The following is a 21,790-nucleotide window of genomic DNA, read 5'->3' as shown; positions in this document are numbered from 1 at the left end:
AATTCAGCTATCCCACCTTCTAGAACCCAAACTCAGCTCCATTAACCCTGTAAAGCGTCAGCACCACTCCTCTGCACCCCTTCGGATCAGGCCTGAGAGAGTCAAGGGTCACCGTGTTTCCTGGGAGCTCCCAGAGTTACAGACAAGAGGCCTCAGGAAATAGCAGGGGTGGGGAAGCGAAAAACGGAGATAAGCAGAAAGAGGTTTGATTTACAGCTAAGCAAAGAATAAAGACAGGGATGGAGGGGTTAGCGACAAGGCTCTGGGGACAATGTAAGTGGTCTTACCTGCACGCTTCAAATGTCAGTCCGCCACTGAGACCCAAACTACATTCTGAGTCAGACCCGCTTTCGGTGTGTTTTCCAAAGCCATTGGTCACGCCTGCCAAGGACACATAGAGTGAGCCTGAGTGCAGAAAGCTCCCTTCCCCTGACACATACTGCAGGGTGCAGCAGCTGCTTCGGGAGTTCAGGGAGACAGGGGTGCAGAGGACGGCTGCTCCTTCCCCTATGGGAACTGAGTCTTGGGTGGTTGAGAAAACATGATAAAGACTGCTGATTTGGGGGAAAGCACTGTTGGCTGGGGCAGTGAGCAGACACCACATTTTCCTTCCCACCCTTCTGGTTTCACTTTAAAGAAAACATACCTCAACTCTGGCTACTGTCATTTGGCTACAAAGGGAAATACCAAGACCTCCCTACCTTGGCTGGCTCACGTGGCCCTGGATCTGCTTCTAATTTCAAGCCTCAATTATCAGGGAGTTTCCTCTGACTCTCGGGGAGCCCACCCGTCTTGCCTCTTCAGATAAACACTCACACCCCCTATTATACAGCTGGCAACAGCCAGATTCATTCTTTTGGGATGGAGTCAGGAGCGGCTGGGGCAGGATAAGGGCTCTGTGTCAGCTACACCCTCAGATATCTAGCAGAACTAGTTAAAACTGGAGGTGGGGAAGCTTTTCAGCAAAACTAAAGCAGATCAGACCTTCCTGGGGTGGGGAGTCAGAATTCCCTGGGTCCTAGGCTGGGTTCTGAAATAGTCTATAACCCAGGGCAGGTCCCTTTTCCTCTTTAAGCCTTGGCTTCCCCTTTTGTGAAGACAGTGAAAATAATACCTTCTTACTTATGGAGGGTGCTATGAAGTATGAATGAGAGAAGGTCTGTTTATAGCAGGGACCCCTTCAGAGGCAAATGAAGACTGTCTGGTCAGCCCAGGGACACAACCCTCGTGAAGGTTTCCACTCTCTTCCCCATTTACCCAATTCCTAACCACACTCCAGAGTCCTACATGTCTGACAGCTGAGCCAAGACGGTGTGGTGACGTGCCAGGCACTCAACAACTGTAAAAGTCACAGACACCTTGGCAACAAAACCAGGGCTTCCAATTGGTTCATTCCGGTTTCACCCCCTGCTGAGAATTTGCATACCCACCCCTGATATAATGAATGAGAATCTACATTTTAACAAGATCCCCAGGTGATTCATACGTATAACTTCCTGGGAACTTGTTACAAATGCATATTCTTAGCAGGGGGTCAAACAGTTGTGAACTGGTTTGAAGCCATAAACCCTAGGTAGAAGTCACACCTAAAGAGCAGGTGTTTGGGCCAAGATGTCTAGACTCTGGCCTGGCTCTGCCTCTAACATTTATGGTTTCGATTTAAGTCACTGAAGCCAGCTGTGCATCGGGTGCCTCATCTGTAAAGGATTAGCACATGTTTTTGTGAAAGTCAACTAAGGTTGCACAGATATATTCCCCGGTGCCAGGCAGCTGGGACAGTGGGGGAGGAACAGATTCCAGCAGGAGCTCCAATAGTGGGTCCCCTCAGGTTGGACAGGCCTAATGTCTAGGCCTGTTTCCCAATAGCAAGACTTTCCATTTTTAGCACAGTGTTTTTAGTGCTGTTTGGTTGAGCCTGATACAGCCGAGAGGATGACAACAATGGTAACTGCTACCATTTACCGCTATACGTCAAGCGATTTCTAGTCCTTAGAACTCTACAAAGTAGTATCACCATCACTAGGCCCATATCAGTGATAAGGAAACTGAGAATCTCAGACAGGTTAGCTAACCTGCCCCAGGATACAGAGTTGAGAAGACTGAGCTTTGAATTCAGCTCTGCCCAACTCCAGGCCTCAAGTTCTTCTTGCCTCTCTATTTCAAACTATTGTTCTAATACAGAGAAACTTGGCCCAGAAGGAAGGGAAGGTATTGTTGGAAATACAGCGTTAGGCAGGAAGACAGAAAAGCAGAGAGAAGCAAGTGCTGGTCTCACAGGCCAAAGCCACCATATAAACGGACATAAAGAGACACAAGGAGCACAAGCCAAGAGCAGCCCCCTCCCCTCTAAGCAAGCTGGCCTTCTCCTTCCCACCAAGATGACACTACTCTGTCCAGCATTCAAGAGTCTCCAATCTGGGCCCACCTCACTCACCCAGTGTTGGTTCCTGAGGTTCTGGGTAGCCCCTCTCCTCACTGTCCCCCACGAAGACTCTCTTTCCTCCTTCTGTTTACACACACCCAGGCCGGAGTTCTTCGCCTCATCTATCTTTTTCCATTCTTTCCCCATCCCTCAGGGCCAGCCTAGGAGCCACCTTCTCATGAAACCTTCCCAATTTCTCCAATTCATATTCCCTGAATGCTCCCAGCAGGGCTACCTGTCACCTGACACACAGCCACACACTGTCCAGCACTGGGATTGCTCTGCATCTTGGGAGACCATCCAGTCTCCCCTTGGACTGTGGATTCTTCTGGAGCTGGAACTGAATCTGACTTATTTTATTACACTGATGTGACCAGCTCATGCTGGCCATATAGTAAGGCCTCTTTAAGAGATGGAGCCCCCATACCTACCTCTGTGACCTCATCTCCTGCCGCCCCCTGGCTCACTTGGCTGCAGGCACATAGGTCCCCTTGCTGTTCCTCAGACATGCAGGCATGCTCTCACCTCCAGGGCCTGTGCATTTGCTAGTTTATCTTTTTGGTACATTCCTCCCACAGATACCCAAATGGCTCTCCTTCAACATCTTTGGATCTCTACTCAAATGTTACCTCCTCAGAAGGCTTCTCTGTCTACCCTATCTAATACCATAATCTCTTCCACCCAAGCACTCCCTATTCCCCTTCACTGCTTGATTTTCCTCCATAGCTGCTAATACAGGACACAATTTACTCACTTGCTTAGTCTGTCTCTTCCATAAGAGAGATTTTTGTCTATTTTGTTCATTGATTTTTTTCCCTAGTGCTTAGAATAGTGCCTGATAATACAGTAGGTGCTCAATAAGTATTTGATGAATTAACTGAGTCTTTTTACCATACACAGCTCTGTATCCCCCACAGGGCCAAAGAAAGCCCCAGATACACATCTAGCTCTCTGAAAATACTTGCTCATAGCCTGTTTCCCAGGTCACTACTTATGCGCTAGGCCCAACTGGGAGCTATGAAAGCCCTCTATGCTACTAATGGAGTCCACAGGGGCCATTAGGTAGCTGGCTGATGGAGGAGGTGCTGATGGGCAAGGCAAAGCAGGAAGCAGATGAGAAGCAGCTAGAGAAGTTGCAGGTGGGGTCACCTGTCTCTTCCTCCTGCTGGGGGGACCTTTCCCCTTCGCTGTCACTACAGCTCCTACTCCGTGGCCGCTTCCGAGAGTGCCGCTCATCCTCAGTGCTGGCGGGAGAGGCAGGAGAACCCACCACACCATGGTCCTCGCCATTCTCCAGGGCCCTGTCTGGGCTTCTCTGCAGCTTGACCCCATTCTTGGCCTTTTTGAAGAGGACTGATGTACGGCGGCCCACGCCACTGAGTGGGGCACCAGAGGGGGTGTCGGGGGCCGTGATGGACAGTCTGTTGAGGCCATTGTCACTAAGCAGGCGTTGCAAGGGCTCGCTCCCTAGCTGCAGAGGTGATTTTTCCAAGAGCTCATCTTCTTCCACCTTTCTGGGCTTTAGGAACCGGCTTGGAGGTTTGCTATCATTGATGGGTTTCAGAGTAGGGGGGTCTGGGGGAGATTCCTGCTCAGACAAGGACGGTGCAGGCCCAGTGGGTTCCAGGGTTGGTGGGGGAGGAAGTTTGGAGTCATCTGTTAGAGAAAAAGAGAACCTGCTTGAACATTTTAGAAAGAGTCTGCCCCTACAAATCAGATACCGAAACTGAAAACCAAGGACTAAACGCATAGGCTGTCATAAGGCTTGAGATATGTTCCAGGTCTAGGGCCTGAGGTGAAGACAAGTAGGACTAAGTTCCACCTCATCAGTAGTTCTCAACTCTGACCATTAGAATCGCCTAGGAAGCTTTTAAAAAATTCCAGTGCCTAGGCCTCATCACAGACTAAGTGGAACCAAATCTCAAAGGGAGGGGTATTTTTTTAAAAGCTCTCCAGATAAGTCTAATGCAGTAAAGGTTGCAAACCATTGCTCTACATCCAAGAAAGGCACCTGCTTTATCAATACTTAGCTCAGGCTCAGCTTTGCAGAGTACGGGTCTGCAACTCTCATTAGACTTATGAGTTTTTTCATTTGTCCATCTATTTCGTCTCACATCATCCAAGTGACAGCAAGTGGGGAAGGCAGAATGAGTAAGTTTACAAATGTGGAAAACTGAGGCCAAGTAAGTTAAAACAGTGATTTTCAGACATGTCCGCTTGCCTACCACCTTGGAACTTTCAGAAATAGAGGCTTCCAAACCACAGCCCAGACCTCCCAAGTCTGAATCTCTGTGAGGTGAGGCCTAGAGCTTTTTTTTCTAAACCCTCTGGATGATGCTGTTGCAGCCAGTCCACTGGGCATGACTTTGCACTGCCAGGGTCCAGGGGTGGGAATACAGGTGGTATGCTGGCCGCCATGTGGGAGGCCAAGAGGATCACAGTGCACTCAAAGTCCTCCAATGCCAAGTGCAATCTCTTAACCATTTTCCCTTTCTCTGTCAGCCAAAAATAAATGGGCTATTTGGACCCCTAACCTCTGGAGATAACTCCCAATCTTTTGGACTGTGTAGATGACAGGCCCTCCCAAGCCGCAAGCTCAGACCCAAGGGCAGGTATGAGAGAGGAAATTCTGTCCTCAATGAGTGGGTTAAAGCTGGAAGCAGCTCAGCTCATAAGGCCCCTGGGTCTCTGACACGACCACTTACCCAGCTGTCTTTTGCAGTCTGGCCTTTCTTCTTGGAATGGGCCTGCAGACTCAGGCAGCCAGGGTCCAAACTATGAAGCAGCTTAAGATCCCAGGCCACCCTTCTCTGCTATCCCCCTACACCCCACAAAAGCTGCTCCAAGAGCCTTTCTACAAGATGGTATAAAGCAGGCTGATATTTAACTAATATGCACATTATGGCCACAACAGGTGCAAAATATTGAAATAATTCTTTACTAGTTAGTAAACAACTGCTGGCCCCCAGCACCTGAGACTCCTTGAACATTCTCATAATCCAGCAACTAAACATCCACATCAGGGACCCTCGGGAGCCCACTCCAATACAACCAAAACAAGTTGCCGCGGAGTCAACTCTGACTTATGGGGACCCTATGTATATCAGAGCAGAACTGTGCTCCATAGAGTTTTCAATAGCTGACTTTTGGGAAATAGATTGCCAGGCCTTTCTTCCATGGTGCCTCTAGGTAGACCCAAACCCCCAACCTTTTGGTAGCAGTTGAAAGTGTTAACCATTTACACACCTCAGGGAATCCTCCAATACAACAGCTAATATCTATTCTGATTGATAAATGTTTAGCCTCTAATGATTATTAAATATTTTGAATATCATCCCTGGATATACACTGAAGTATTACCCCTCCCAAGGGCTTTTGCTTGCCCAAAGGGTCAGAACCTAAAATGGTGGAAGGATGCTCCCATTTGGATTCAGGTTGGCCCTTAACGCCTCACTCCTCCCAGCACCCTGCCTGTTCGTGACTCTCTCTCACCTCTGTCCCCATCGTCTTCTGCCTCTTCCTGCAGGGCCTGCTCCAGCATGGCGGCATCCCCCCGGGGCCCTGCTGGCAGCTCCCCATTGGGCACAGTCTTGTTCAGTGATGGCAGCGGTGGTGGTGGCTGTGCCAGCTTCTGCCGGAGGGCGTTGATTTCCCGGTGCAGCAGGCGGACACGGCGGGTCCGGGCCCCACTAGACCGCATGGCACTCACCAGGTCCAGTTTCTCCAGCAGCTCCTTCAGCTGTACCTCCGAGGACAAATGGGCCCGGTTCTCTGGGATGAGGATGTTGTCCACTGCCAGGGAGAAGGGAGGACAGAAGGGGCTGAAGGACCTGCCCAGTCCCAGGCAAGGGGAAGGGGTCGAGTCCTCCGGATGCAAAATATTCTCCTGGAATGCCTGGGCCAGCGGCTTCCAGCAGCGTCACTGTGGGACCTTGGCCCTGGTAACACCGCTGCCCGGAGGGCAACCACAGGGACAAGGTCAGAATCTGGGAAACATCTGCAGGAAGCAGTTCACAGTCACAATTACGGGCTCCGTGGAGCAGGCACGAGGCGGCTTGGCATCCCCTAGCCTTAGTGACTGTTTGGCTGCTGCCATTGAGAAGCAGAGAGCAGGGGCAGGCAGAGCACGGGGATCGGAGGCAATTCCTTTTTTCTGGTCCTTGACCTGCACTCTTCTGAAGGAGCCAGACAGACACAGGCCAGCATAGCACCCCCCTGTCCTGTGCTCCAATGCCTCACAGAGGGGGTCCAGGAGAGGAAGACCCCAGGTGAGGCTTTAACTTTTCAAACCAGGGCTTTGAACTGATTCATTCTGGTTCAAAACCCTGCTGAGAATTTGAATTTCTAACAAGTTCCCAGGCCATGCTAAGGCTGCTGGTGAGGGACCAGTTCTGTGAACCACTAGTGGAGCGGTGGTTCTCCAAATTTATTATACGTAAGAATCACCTGGGGATCTTGTTAAAATGTAGATCCTGATTCAGCGTATCTGGGATACCAAACCCACTGCCACCGAGTTAATTACAACTCATAGCGACCCCAGAGGGTTTCTAAGCCTATAAATCTCTATAGCAGACTGCCACATCTTTCTCCTACAGAGCCGCTGGTGGTTTCAAACCGCCGACCTTTTGGTTAGCGGTCGACTGCTTTAACCACTGTCAGCCAGGGCTCCTTATATCTGGGATGGAAGGGCAAATTCTCAACAGGGGTTCAAACTGGAACAAACCAGTTCAAAGCTCTGTTTCAAACAGACTGGCACCTGATTCCCCTTCCCAACCATTCAACAAGTGCTAAAGTGCGATAGTTTAAGCTGTGCCTACCCCCAGCTTTGCTCCTGAAGTCTGCCCAATAGCCCTAAAACCCACCCTGATCCCTGGCTCTGTGCGCTCTGTGCCTGTGCCTCCTCCTGGCCCCTCTCCACCCCACCCATCCAGGCTTCTCACCGTCTTCCCAGGAGAAGCGGTAAAAGTCCTCCAATTTGGGTGACTCGGGCAGATGGGTGCCCCTTTCGGGGTCATAGCCGATGTTCTCTGCCTGCCGCCGGGCGTGCCGCAGGATGGCCCCTCCTAGGTCCCGCAGGCGGACAGCTGCTCGGTGGAAAATTGTGTCTTTAGCATTATACTTCATGCAGTTGGTAACTATAAGGTTAAAGTCCTCCTCAAACTCCTCCAAGGTGCGGTACAGGTGGGACTCCAGCTTCCGCCTCATAGTAGAAAAATCCATTGGCTTGGATATGAATTCCAGGTAATCTGGAACCTAAACATATAAAACCTGTACAATTACAACAACCATTTACTAGCCAAATGGGGCATACCCTTCACCGGCACTCTTGGCCTCCCCGTTTTCTGGTTTGGTCATGTCAGGCCTACTCAAAGTCCCAGGGGCCTGGCCCACCCTAGCATGCTCCGTGGGGCACTAACCCCTCACCATGGGTCTCCTAGCCTTGGCAGACCCCCCAGGTGTGTACACTCTGTGGCCCAACCCCCTCCTGGCCTACTCAGAACCTGTTTTCAGTTCAGAAGGCGTTCACTGCTCAGGAAATGGGGGAGAACTTGCCTCACTCAGGTTGACTGGCTCAGCGAAGATGTGTGCAGGATCCTTCTCCTGCAGCAGGTCCAGCGTTGTCCTCAGCAGGACGTTGAACGGCATCAGTTCCAGCTCCATGGCTGCCTGCTGAACCTTAACCTGTGGGGGGAGGTGGGGAGAGATCAGGACACCCCTGCAAGGAGGCACTGAAACTTTTTCTTGATAACTTTCACCCATCACATACAACCGATTTTCTCGGGATATTAATCTGACCAGGATGCGAGGAGCTGTCTATCATTCGGCCCTTAGCCTAGGAATAGTGATACCCACAGCTACAATTTTGTGAGTATTTCGTATGTATCAAGCACCACACCAAAACTTGCAGTAATGATAATAATTTTATTAACACATTATTATATAATTATTATTTTATTCATTATTATTAGCACTTTTACAGTCCTATCAGGTATGTTTTAAGCCTTTTATGTATTACTAATTAATTTGATCCTCACAACAACTATGAGGCAGGTATAGATAAGATATTTACAAAGAGAAAACTGAGGCACAAAGAGACTAAGCAACTGACCCACAGCCACACAGCTAAAAAGAGGCAGAGCTGGGATTCAGTCCCAGACAAGTCTGCTTCCACAGTGTGTGCTGTTGACCACTATGCTCTCCTGCCTCCTGACTTAACATTACTTCAGTTAATCATCACAATGACCTTGAAGAAGAAACTCTTACGATTCCCATTTTACAGACAAGGACTATGAGGTTTAGAGATTATGATGAGGAGTCACCAACCCAAGGTCACTTAGCTAGAAAAGAACAGAGCCACAATTTGAACCCAGATCTGAGTGACACCAAAGAGCACAGTGATAATATGCAACGTGCCTTGGACCAGAATTTCCCATCCGGGGTGCTGCGATATCCCATCGGCCTTTGGTATGTCTGGCTCGGTGTGGGGTGACTATAGCCTCTAGGCTTACCACCTCGGGTGGCACGCAGCCTCATTTATTTCCACCAGCATGCTGTACAAATGTTACTTTCTACGTGTGCCCTAATGTGAAATGGTTGGGAAGCCATGAACTGGACCATGAAAAGTTCCTGCCTCGGCTCCATCAAACAGGCCTGCCTGCTTCCGGGGATGGTGACTTCCTTCTCCTTCTCGTTTCTCTGAGCCACAGGCAGGAAAAGGCTCAGCTGCGGGGCCAGACCTGGGATAGCACACAGTCTGAACCTGTGGGGAAGGTCCTATGAAGTCCTCCATGGCCACCCACACAAAGTATGGTGAGAGCTGTCCAGGCTCAGAGGTGGAAACTCAGGCTATGGGCCTGCTAGAGAAGGGCTCATGCTGGGGCTGAACAGCAAAGTGAGATTTGGAGAAAGAGAAAAAGCAGCACTGTTAACCAGGTCTCTGAAGCATGGGAGTAACAGTTGCTACTCCTGGACCACAAAGAACAGGTTTGCCTTTTCATCCGTTCAATTACTAGTATTTGTTCTCTGCCATGTGCAGAGCACTGATGTAGACACTTCAAGGAGGCAATGGGTATCAATGATGATGATAAGAGTAGCTAACACTTAGATAGCCCCTACAATATGTGAGGCAGTATTATAAGCTCTTTACATATATGAAGTCATCTAATCCTACAATAACCCCATGATATGGGTTCTATTATGGTCCTCATTTTATAGATGAGGAAACTGAGGTATAAAGAGATTAAGTAACTTGTCCCATGTCACATACGTAGTAAGTGGCAGAGCTAAGATTTAAGCCCCGGCAGGCTGGTGTAATAGGCCATGCTCCCAGGCCCTATGTTAAACTATCCCAACACTTCCTGCTCTTAGGGGCTTAGAATCTCTCTGAACGGAGGGTAGAAATTTTAAATTACTCAATACCCTAAGTGTTTAAGGGCCTACTGAGAAATTCTGAAAGAATTTCAGATGGAAATTAATAGACATGGGTAAGCAGGGAATCTGTAAAATGGAAATAATGCCAAAAAAACCAAACCCATTGCCACTGAATCGATTGCAATTCATGACAACCCCAAGTATACCAAAGCAGAGCTATGCTCCATAGGGTTTTTGGAAATAAAGGGCCATACATTGATAAATCCCCCCAAAAAGTTTAGGGTATAATTAACTGTGGTCCATTATGGAGGAAAGAATCCTTAGAAGCTCACAGGCCAGAGGTTCTCTATAGGTGATGTCTGTCAGAATGGTCCAAGGAACTTCTCAAAGTACTCATGGCCAAGCTCAACTATGAATCAGAAACTCCAGGGACGACTCCAGGCGTGTAAGATTAGGTTTATGCTTGGTGCCACCAGAAGCTTACACCCAAAAGGTGAGAGCTGTCAACAGCACCACACCCAATGCAGAGTAGGCAAACTGTAGAGCCCACAGGGCTGGGCAGGAAGCGGGGGAAGAAAGCTGACACCTGGTGGGTGATCCCGGCTCTCCCCATGCCACACAGACAATGGGAGAAAGAGACCTTGAACAAGAGCCCTTGGGCTGGGGTCCTCCTTACCTGCTCCCGCTTGAGTTTCTCTCTCTTCCGAATTAGCTCAATCAGCAGCCGCGCCCGCTCCAAGTCGTGCCGGAGCTTCTGCCAGTATTTCAGCTCCTCCTTCACTGCACTTGTCTTCTCATCTTGCTCTCGCTGCAGGAGAGCCAGGGAAGGAGGAGCTGGGGGCCTCCTTCCTGCCCAAGCCTCACGTGCCCTCAGCAGGTAAGAACTCATCTCCTTCCTCAACTGCCCACCTTCCCACAGCCTCTCCACCCTCCCTCCACCCGGGTGCCTTGCTCCTGCACTTCCCCAGCCTCATGACAATGTCTCTTCACTGCCCCACGATAACCACGGCTGGAATGGGAACTGGGACTGCTCCCCTTACCCCTGGGGACACCAGACGGCATCTGTGCCCATCGGGCCTAGAAAGAATTTCAGAAGGAAACTAATAGATACCTCAAGGGTGGAAAGAATTTCAGCCTAGGGCTACAAAAACAAAATGAGGTTCTTACTGTTACTGTTGGCCTGTACTAAGTGGCTGGAGAGTACTTTGGTAAAACAACTGCAATAAATTTGATTTCTGTCCTGGAAGAGGTTATGGTGTATCTGGGGGAAGGAGGAGACCCAGGTTTTGAAGCACAAAAGCATATTAGCGTGAAGACAACGAAATCTGTTGAGGGTATATAAAATACGAGAATTTGAATGGGTGGTGTTTGCCTGGGAAGCCCTTTAGGGGGAGCAGTTCTACTCAGGTTTCACAGTGAGGGAAAGGGATGGCCAAAGCAGTAAGGAAGGCCTCTTCTGGACCAGACAGGACCACATGGGCAGAGGTGTGGAGGCAGAGATGATGCTTCTTTGCTTGGTGAGCAAAATCACTGACCAGAAAAGCTAGAAAACCACAAAAGCCAAGGAAGGCCAGTCTAGGATCCAGCTGACAAGAAACCTCAAATGACAGGGAAAAGAGCCTAGACTTGGCCTGCCTGGGGAGGGAGAGTATATTCTGGAAAAGGAAGTGGCATGGTGGAAAATGGTGTGTAAGACTATGGCAAAGGAAGAATTAGAGACTGGAGACCACCCAGAAAGCTACCGCTAAAATGAGGCGACATGGGTAGAGCAGGGTAGCTGTTGAATGGAAATAAAACCAAAAAACCAAACCTGTTGCTGTTGAGTCAATTCCAATTCATGATGACCCCGTGTGTATCAGAGGAGAACTATACTCCATAGGGCTTTCGGGAATAAAGGGCCATATATTGATAAATCCCCCAAAACAGCTTAGGGGGTAATTAATAGTGGACCATTATGGAGAGAGAAATCAAAAGTAGCTCCAAAGTGGGGAATATATGAGCCCAGGAGAGAGAACTTTCCATGACAATAATGGGGAAGTAAGTTTATGGAGAGGAAGGAAGATAGCAAATTCCATTTCCAATATTTTTGTATTATAACATCCAGTAGAAGTGTCCCAGAGAGACTGAGTGCAGAAAACGGGGTGAGGACAAAAATTCTGGGGCTGCTGCCACACAGTTATTTAAACCTACGAGTGTGGATGAGCTCTAAAAGTAAATGGGCAGGCAGTGGGACCGCCGGGCATGTCAGCCATTAAGGAATGGGGTCAGCGCATGGTGCAGCCGGTAGGGTAGAAGAGTAGAAAATGGTGTCACAGAGCAGCTTTTAGACAAGGTGATCTGTGGTGTCAAATGCAGCCCAACAGCCAATAAGGTGAGAATCTGGGCAAAGGCTTGCTGGGCTGAGAGGAGGCTGATGATGTTCTAGGGGTGGCTTCGAGGGAGCAGAAGGACAAAAAGTTTCAAGGAAGGACCACATACAGGCATGTACTTCAAGAGGTTAGTTGCAAAAGGCAAAAGTGAAATCAGTCACAACTCCAGGCTCATCAGAGTCAAGTAAAGGCTTGCGTCAACTCTGGTGCAGTGGTGTTGGAAATGTTTAAAGATGAAAGTAACAGAGCAAGAGAAGAGGGAGAGAGAACTAAAAAAAAAAGATGTTAAATACTGAAGGGAAATAAAGTCCCTCAGGAGGCCTCTAACATTTTAGAAAACACCATTTAGCAACCCTAGTTGCTAAGGGCTGGATGTACATCCTTCTTAGCTCCCCACGAGGCTACCACAATTGTGCAAGCAGTGAACTACAACTTAGATTGCAAGTTTATATGCTTAGTATGAAACATTTTCTGGCAGGTGGCAGTGTAATGTCTTGAGGAAAGGGCGCCTTTTTCTAATTCACACAATGACAGCCCTGGCTCTGACTCAGCCTACTTTGTCTCTCTTTCTGCCACGTCTAGAGGGTTTTCCCTTTTCCCCAGCGTATGTGGAAAGTTGGGCTTTCCCTCTACTCTCCCTACAATTTGCTCTAAAGTCGTGCCTCTCTCATCCAGAAGGATGTCTAGTGTGAAGGTCTCCGAAGAGTCCCTCAGCAGCCACAGCACCAACAGGCAATCTACAGGGCTGGAGGTCATTCCTGGGATAGACTGCCTGGAGGGGTGATCCCTACAGGCAAAGGCTCCTTGGAGGATTCAGGGAGGTAGGCCAGCCGTACCCCAACCATCTCTCCTTGTCCTTCACTCTCCATCTCCCTACCCACCCCTCACATCACCACTTTACCTACCTGCTCAGCGTTTCTTTGGGACTGCAGGTGGGAGTGCAGGCGCCGGATGAGGGGGACACCATTCCGTGCCTGCCGCTTCAACAGCCAGTAGTTGTGAAGCCGCTGCATGAACTGGGTTTTCCTCTGAAAGGAGAGACCACTACAGATCTTGTTCAACCTTGAGTAGAAGCACAAGGAAGTGAAAGAGAGGGTCAGTGGGCAGCCCAGATTAGAGCCCATGCATCCTATTCAGACCCTGGTTCATTTCTGAACCATACAGAGGAGGAAAGAATAAAGTGGCCAGATGCCTCACCTCAGAGAAAGGCTAGGAAAAGACAGCAAGGTTAAGCAGCTCAGATTCAGCATGAGGTTATTTCACTTGCTTTTCTACTTCCTGCCTTGCGTCCTGATCCTCCAAAAAAGAACCCTTCCCAGAAACCCCATTTCCAGTGGTCCTTGAGTCCTTAGTGCCACACACTGGTTAAGAAACAGGCCTGTGGCCCCAGTGCACCAACCCCCTTCTTGAAAAAGGCAGCCCAAGGGAACAGGAACTTGAGTAAGCTACGGGCAATGTGGTCACTATTTCCTGACCCCTACGGCTAAGGGGGCCTCCAGACCAGGGGGTAGTCCACAATGGGGCTGGAAGGAAAGTCACTGGGAGTGCATCAGTCTACTGTTTTTTGAGCTCAAATGTAACCCCTTGTAGTCATCTGACCACTGGTTTTCCCATAAAAAATCTCAGCAGCCTGTGACTGAACCACATGAAAAAAAAAAAAATTGGATCTGAAGATTTAAGAGGAAGAATCTGAAAATGTGACTCACTAAAACACCTTAAAGAGAAGTTCACAGCTTAAGGTCAGGGCTTAAGCCAGTAACACCTGGGGGAAGAGAAGAAAGTAGGGAGGAGATGAATGAAAACTTATATCTCTACCCTAACACCCATACGCAAGGTGGCAACATTATTCCCAAGTTACAAAAGGTGGAAAGGTAGCCTGGGAACAGAGGCTGAAAAAATTGTCAAAGTAATGCAGTTAATAAGATAGTGGAGTGAGTAGGATGTGAATCCAGGATCTCTCTACCGTATCATGTTGCACCCCAAAAATGGTTATCCACAGGGTAAACAAAGCTTCAGTGCTCCTGTGATATTCCCTCCACCTTTTCACTTCATCCTACTCCACCACGGGAAGGGAGATAAGCATGGCTAACCAAGAAAGTGAAGCCTAAGAAGGATGGGCATGTTGGGCTAGATTTGATCCGCTAGGCTTGGCTCCTCTCCACAGTCAGACATTCCTGCCCCAGAGCCGAGCTTACAAAATCAAGGCCTAGGCCTAGGCCTAGGCCTCTTCCCAAAGGACAGATTCCCCACCAAGACCCATGCCAAGCACACGTGTCCAGATGCAGGCAGCCCCCACCCTCTACAACCTCTTGGCCATGGAGGGCCCCAACAGCATTTGTGCAGGTAGGGAAAAGAATAATAAAAAAAATAGCAGCAGCAGCAGTAGTCACCATTTATTGAGCGCTTACTATTTGCCAGGCACTGTGCTAAGTGCTTTACTTCTGTTTCTCATTTATTTCTTACAATAGCCCTATGTGGTAGGTTCATTTACAAACAAATGGAAAAAGATTCAGAGAGGGTAAGTGGTCGAAGGTGTACAGGTAATGAGAAATGGAAACAGGATTCAAACCCAGGTCTGTCTGGCTCTTAGCCAGCATGCAATGCTGGCCCCTGTGAGAAGCACATAGAAAAGCAGACATAACAACCAAAAAGCCTAGCCACTGGGCACGATCACCGTACTAAGCATCGGCCCACTCTCCTCAGGAGAGAGGGTAGCCTAGAACAGTTCTGTGACTAGAAGACAAATTTCAAGTCACTGAAATTCTAACTCATTTCATGGATCTTCTCCACTCTTCTGTCTCCTCCCCGGCCTGGCAAGTCTGGTTGCCTATTCCCCTCATTCCCCACTACCTTCCAGTACTCCTTTCTTCCCACCTCTTTCACCAATAGAGAAAGACAGCAGAAACAGAACTCAAAGCGTCTTGCACCCCAGACTGTAGTCCAGGGTCTGTCGCTTTCCACCAGGTCTCAGCCTTTAGAACAGGACTTGACATACAGTAAGTGCTCAATAAACAACTCGTTGAGTGAATAAAGCAGTGAACAACTTTACCTCCCGTGGCCGCAGTTTCTTCATCTGGGGGTGTGGGAGAAGGTGCAAGGACTACATTAGATGAATAATCACCAAGATTCCTTCTTCTCTAACACCGTGTACTTTTTATGAGCATCATCACCCTTAAGATGAGCCTTCACTGGGAACGTTTCCGTCTCTTGCCTCTCTTCCAAGCTCCAGTCCCTCCAATAGCTCCAGTTACCTTTCTGATGGTTTAACTCATGTACAGTGGTCTCAATGGGGGCCCAGGTGGCTTAATTACACAGCTAAAGAGTGATCCTCAAGCTTCTCAAGAAGAGAAATAGCATGCCCTACTCCCTCCCCATCCCCCACAAAATCCTCAGCATACCCAGGACAGAGCTTTCTGGACAGCAGGTCCCCACACTGACCCCCGTGAAGCAGCGGTTGTCAACTGGGACTAGTTCCATCCCCCTAGGGGTTTTTGGAAACATGTGAAGACCATGTGAGGTTGTCACCAAGACTAGGAAATGGGGAAGGGGATGCAACTGGCATTTACAATGAAGAGGAATGCTAAACATCTAGAAATGCACAGCACAGTCCCTAACAATGAAGAATTATCCTGTTCAAGATGCCACTAGTGCCCCTGTTGAACAGTGCTACCTTAGATATCCCGTAACCTAGGTTTCTGAGAAGCCTAAGTGTTTTGTTTCACCTTAAATCAAAGGAAATATATTACTCCGAGGGCACAATCAAAACCACAAACTGGGCCAGGCTAGCCCAGGGTCTAAAGAAGAAGTTCAAATTTGGGAGCACAGAAGAGAAGAGATGTCCACCAACCATGCTTGGGGGAGGAAATTTGGCCCAGGGCCAATGCCAGTCAGAGAAGCCATCAGTCCTTGGGGAGCCCTTCTGGGCAGGCTCACCTGTAGGAGGGGATCTGTGGTACAGTGACCATTGGGGCACTGGAGGGTGTGTCCAGGCCCACTTCTTCTGGTTCCTTCTTGATCTTTTGTTTCAAGCTCATCTTGTTCTTCTTGGGTACTCCCTTAAGGGGGCCACCCACCCCACCTTGGCCTTCCTCCTCCTGCTCCTCCACCTCTTTCTCATCTTCTTCCTCTTCCCCACCACCCTCCTTTAGTCCTTCTTCGTCCCCAGCTTCACTGAGGCCTCCAGGGGAGTCGCCCTTTCTCCTGGTAGTGGTGGCACGTGGCGGTGAGTGGGCCTCACAGTAGGCCGTCTTGCGCACTGTGAAGATGGTGCCATTGAGGCTGGTCTCCCGCATGGGCTCAATCTTCATGAAGAGCCCAGCCCGCTGTGCACATGTCACATGGAAGGCCGTGTAGCAGTTCACTTTATGGCACTGGATGGCTGCACCCAGCCCCTTCTGCTTGCAGATATAGCAGGTTAGTTTCCAGCGGGCAGGTGGGATGTTGTCAATGCCCTCGATGGGCTCCAGGAACACGGTGTTAGCGAAGCAGACTTCAGGGATCCAGATGGCACATACCACATGGGCCCAGTGCCCGTCGCTCGTCTGTTTGAAGGCACCACCCTTGTTGGGGCACAGGACGCAATCCACAGGCCGGGAGGGAGACTGCAGGCAGCAGCGGCAAAGCCACTGGCCCTCGGGGATGTAGGGAACACCGTAGCACTCCTGATGTACAGCCAGGTTGCAGATGTCACAGAAGAGAATGACATTGCTATTGTGGCATTCATCATCCAGGCACACGCAGCAGAAGGCGTCTTCATCGATGAGTGACTGCTGGGCCCCACTGGTGCGACTCTCCAGGTATGACTCTTTCTCAAGCCGGTCCACCAGCAGCTCGAAGGTGTCTGCTGACACCAAACTGTACCCATCTACCCGCCGCTTCTCATTCACCATGTCCAGCCAGGCAAGGTCTTCCTCATCCATGTCGTACTCTACCTCTGCATCCAGGTCTTCAGGTGGCTTCTCGATGTAGCGGTAGTAGGCTGCAGGCAGAGGGGGTGCTTCTGGCTGGCTGGCTGAATCCACCATGCGGAAGCTGGGTTGTGGGAGGTTGAAGGAGGTGCCGGATGCATGCTTGGAGCAGGACTCCTTCTTCTTGCCTTTGGATGAGGGTTTCTTGGACTTGCCAGGGAACTGGGGCTGCTCACTGTTTTCTTTGTTACTATTACATTCGGTGATATCCTGAGCAGTCAGCTCATCCTCTGTGATGATCTTGAGCGGGTCATAGATGCTAATGCGATGCAGGCGTCCATCGATGTCTACCTCGACAATCCGCTGGGCCTGGGCATATGTCAGGGTCTCACGGGTAGGTGAGCACTTGAGACTGTAGGGGGACGGGGAGCGCCGGCCCTCGGCATTCTGCCGTGACTTCCTGCGCGGCTTCCTCATGGCACCTGGGAACCAAGGGAACAGGCCTAAGGAGAGAAGGCCAAGAGACCGTGAGCTGGATGTTCATGCATGCATGCACCCATTCACCCTTCCATCTGATCGACTGGACACCTAGAGGACTGGCTGTTCCCCTGTCTGAACAACCTGCTCCACAGACATCCACATGGATTGCCCATTCACCTAATTCAAGTTTTCTCATAAATATAATTTCTCAGTGACACCTTCTCTAACTACTCTATTTAAAATTACAAATCTCTCCCTCCCACTAGCAACTCACCTTTCATCCTGCTTTATTTTTCCCTATAACACCAATTTCTGTCGTACTACGTAATCTGCCTATTTATTGTGTTTATTGTTTACTTCCGTCCAATCGAATGTAAGCTCCATGAGATCAGGGATGTTTGCCTGTCTTGTTCACTGCTGTATCCCAGGTGCCTGGGATGGCCCTTGGCTCAACAAGCACTCAACAAGTATTTGTTGAGTGAGAGGAGAAATCAAATGCACATGATCCCTGCCTGCACTGGTGGTACAGTGGTTAGCATAGATGCCTTCCACACGATCCCTGCTCTCTCTGAGAGCCATGTGACTGGAGGGAAAGAGATGTAAACAGATCATTATAACGTGACAAGGAGAAATCTAATGTTCTAATGATGTACACGGAGGGCAGTGGTGGTTCAGTGGTATAATTCTTGCCTTCTGTGTAGGAGACCCGGATTCGATTCCCAGCCAATGCACTTCAAGCGCAGCTACCACCTGTCTGTCATTGGAGGTCTGTGTGTTGCTATGATGCTGGTGAGGTTTCACCAGAGCTTCTCGACTAAGATGAACTACAAAGAAAGGCCAGGTGATCTATTTCTGGGAAAGTCAGCCAATGAAAATCTATGGATCACATAGGTCCAACCCCATTGTGCATGGGGTAGTCATGAGTCAGGGGCTGACTCAATGGCAGCTAACGACAACAACAACGATGTATATAAGGCTGTGGAACAACTAACTATGGGAAGGGAGGGTTGGTTGAGGCTTCAGAAAGGAAGAACCCAAGATGAGCATCCACTTCCTAGCTTTGTATATGAACGTTGGCTCCCATTAGAGGATGAAAAACTCATAGGCCTTCAGCTTTTCCCCAATCTTATCAGAAACCCTATCCCTTGACCATGCCCAGGGGTAAAGGGGTCATCTGTGAGATACCTATCACAAGTGGTCTAAGGGCTTCAAACTACAATCTGCAGTTTTCCCTGCAAAAGGAGCATCCAGGATGCACTGGGTGCTGTATTTCCAAACAGAAGCTCTGGGAGCGGCCCCAAAAGATCTCCGAAGTCGTAAATGGCCTGTCTAGGACCCTCACTGGACTCAAGGTCAAGGTGATCAGGACAGTATCCGAGGTGAAGTCTCAATGCACTCTGTGACCTCAAAAGTCCCCCCCTCCTAAAATACATATGAATAGTCTACCCTTGTGCAGCAAAGGGAAAGCCCTGAAGTTTCCCACATCATTCTCTGTGGGAGTTCACGGGACTTGTGATAAGCAGCTACTGCTGCCATCACTACCAGGAAAGACCTGTGGGCATATGGTGCCCCGAGGCAAGGGAAGAGACTTCGAAGGATATGAACAGGGAAGAAATTTCAAGGAGACAAACAGACTTCATCACCTTGTCGATAACTTAGCACACTTTTGTACACTACAAAGTCCTTTCCTAACCAGCTTTGGAGTTAGTAAGTTATTGTCATCTCCATTTTACAAGTGAAGAAACGAACCTCAAAGGTTTCACTCAACCCAAGGGTGTTGCTTGCTGTTGTTGTGTGCGCTGAGTCAATTACAACTCATAGTGACCCTACAGGACAGAGTAGAAATGTTCCATAGGGTTTCTTAGGCTACAATGTTTATGGGAGCACATTGCCAGGTCTTTTCTACCACCGGAGCAGCTGGTGGGTTTGAACCACTGGCCTTTCAGTTAGCAGCTGAGCACTTAGTCATTGTGCCACCAGGGCTCTAATCCAACGACAGTAAGTGATAAAACTACAATTCAAACCCAGATCTTCTGATCTGCTCAGTGTATCTCACTAGGAGGTAAGAACACCACAGAGATGCCATGGTCCGGTACAAAGAGAGGTCTTGGGGCAATCAAGGTTCTAAGCTTGGCCTATTTGACTTGGAGTCTTTTAATCCTTTTGTGCCTCCATACTCCATTAGTAAAATGAGGGACTGCTATTTTATTAACACCCTTATTCAAAAGGCCTCCCAATCCCAAAGTGTGTCCGAGACCAAAAAAAAAAAAAAAAAATCTTGGCCAAGGAACAGTGCCAGGGAGGCACACACCCCAGTTAGAGCCAAAGGAAACAGAATCATCACAGCAATTCTGTCTGGGTTCCAGAGGACCTTGGTCACCATATGTCTTAAAAATGCCAAAATCCTAGGGCAACCCGGGGCCAACAGACCTACTTTACTGCTCCCACACCTCCTCCCCGCTACCCCACCAAGGGCGTGGAGACCCTACCCCAAACTAAAACTAGGAGGTGTGAAAATCTACCACAATTCCAAACGTATAAATATTTTAGAGATCGAGCAGACTGCTGCCCCTCCTTTCACTAAAGCCACTCTATCTTCTTCCTCCCCACCTGCTACCTCCTGGGCAGCTCAAGTATCTCTCAACTAAGCACTGTCTGTGGACACCTCTTCCTTTCAACTCAAGCCTCTAGACGCTGGGGGGCAAACCCTGGAGGGAGAAGTGTTACTGCTGAGGAAAATGAGGTCTCTCCCTCAAGGCGCTTACAGTCTAGACCGAGATTTTTGGCGGTATTTTCTCATCCCTCACAGCCCTTCCCACATACGTACCTCCAGAAAAAATCTCCAACCACCCCCAGTGGTCTTCTCGGTACCCCCCTTTGCACCCACTCGCTCACCCCACCTGGGTCTCTGAGGAACGGGGAGTTTCTGCAAATAGACTGTACCCCCTGCACCCACACAAGGTACTCATGAGACAAGGGAGGACCCCAGCAGAGACTCCTGCCCCTTTAAAGGGGCACCTCTTCCAGAAGAATCCCGACCCCTCGGGGCTGAAGAAAGGAGGGAATTAACATCTCCTCCTCTGAAAGGAGGGGGTCAGCTCGCCTGAGACCGACTGCCGCGGAGTCCGATCCGCAGACAGAGAAAGCGAGCGCCAGCGAACGAGCGGGGCAGAAAGGAGAAAGCCTATTGGCCACGGCACCTGCCCGTCAGGGGGACCCGGGGGACCAAGGAGCGAGCAGGGGGCGGGACCCTCCTCTGGTTTGGCCAATCGGAGAGCGGGGCGGGGGCGGGGCCCGGCGGCTCAGCTTCCAGAGCCGGGGGGAGACAAGATGGCGGCTGCGGGAGGGGGTCCCTGCTTCTTAGCTCTTCCCTCACCCGCGTTCTCCTTCCCCGCCGCCGTCCCCGCGCCGTGGGAGAGCTCTCGCACCGCCCCCACCCCGCTGGGGACACCTCCCGCTTCTCCCGGCGCCCCCTCGCCGTGCAGTCCCTGGTCCCCGAAGGCCCGCTGCCCCCGCCCCCGCTCTGGCTGGCCCCGCTGTCGCCCCCATTACCTCAGCCGCCGGCCCGGCCCCACTGCTCGGGGCCCCTGGGCGCGGGCGGGCCGGCCGCTGAGCTGGTCGGCGCAGCCCGGGGAGCGGAGCGCGGCCTCCTCCCGCGCCGGCCTCCGCGGCCTCCGCCGTGCCCCCGCCCGGCCCGCGCTGGGGCCCCGGCCCGGCCGCCACCACCGCCTCCGCCGCTCCCGGGGGAGGAGGGGGAATGGAGCCGCCGCCGCCGCCGCTGCCGCCACGGAGCCCGGCCGAGGGGAGGGAGGGATCAGCCCCCAGGCAGGATCCGCCCCTCCGGCCTCCCCCCGCCACCTCCACCCCTTCCCTCGCTCCCTCCCTGGCTCCGCGGGCTCTCCCGCTGCAAAGGAGCCTGAGCGCGAAAGAGGGGGAAACGGGAAAAAATCCCCCCGCCCGTGCCCGGCGCCACGGCGGCCAGGGCGGCGCGGAGAGAAGCGCGAAGCCGCCGCCGCCGCCACCGCCACCGCCACGGGGCACCGTCCCCGGCTCGGCCTCACGGTGGCGGTGCGGACGCGGCGGGTACGCCGAGCGGAGACCGGGTCTGCACTCGTCGCGGCCCCGGCTCTCCCCGGCCCTGCCCGCCGCGGAGCGAGCCCGACGAGAGAGCTGGGGACATACGGGTTTGGTTGGGAAAGACTGGGATCCCTAACTCTGTAAGAGGGGGGTCAGCCTCCCCC

At 50.8% G+C, this 21,790-nt stretch overlaps 1 protein-coding gene across 4 annotated transcripts in view; it reads right to left on the bottom strand.

Annotated features, from left to right (window-relative positions):
* Positions 1 to 21,180, bottom strand: part of BRPF3 (bromodomain and PHD finger containing 3) — a 35,422-nt gene extending 14,242 nt beyond the window's left edge. For 3 of the 4 annotated variants that reach the window (XR_010321996.1, XM_064285270.1, XM_064285272.1), the window contains exons 1-9: positions 21,102 to 21,180; positions 16,096 to 17,572; positions 13,068 to 13,224; positions 10,470 to 10,601; positions 7,976 to 8,104; positions 7,363 to 7,675; positions 5,915 to 6,214; positions 3,572 to 4,078; positions 288 to 381 (exon numbers count right to left, since the gene is read on the bottom strand). Coding sequence is in view for 3 of the 4 variants with exons in the window: in XM_064285270.1 (XP_064141340.1) it covers positions 288 to 381; positions 3,572 to 4,078; positions 5,915 to 6,214; positions 7,363 to 7,675; positions 7,976 to 8,104; positions 10,470 to 10,601; positions 13,068 to 13,224; positions 16,096 to 17,546 (3,083 nt within the window). In the remaining variant the exon portion in view is untranslated. Of the gene's footprint in view, positions 1 to 287; positions 382 to 3,571; positions 4,079 to 5,914; positions 6,215 to 7,362; positions 7,676 to 7,975; positions 8,105 to 10,469; positions 10,602 to 13,067; positions 13,225 to 16,095; positions 20,974 to 21,101 lie in introns of those variants that run through there. The other variant, XM_064285271.1, reaches the window with a different exon arrangement.
* Between the last annotated feature and the right edge of the window lie 610 nt (positions 21,181 to 21,790).

This window comes from Loxodonta africana, chromosome 1 (genome assembly GCF_030014295.1).
Source record: "Loxodonta africana isolate mLoxAfr1 chromosome 1, mLoxAfr1.hap2, whole genome shotgun sequence".
Lineage (NCBI taxonomy): Eukaryota > Metazoa > Chordata > Mammalia > Proboscidea > Elephantidae > Loxodonta > Loxodonta africana.
This window is presented reverse-complemented; position numbering and strand designations above follow the sequence as displayed.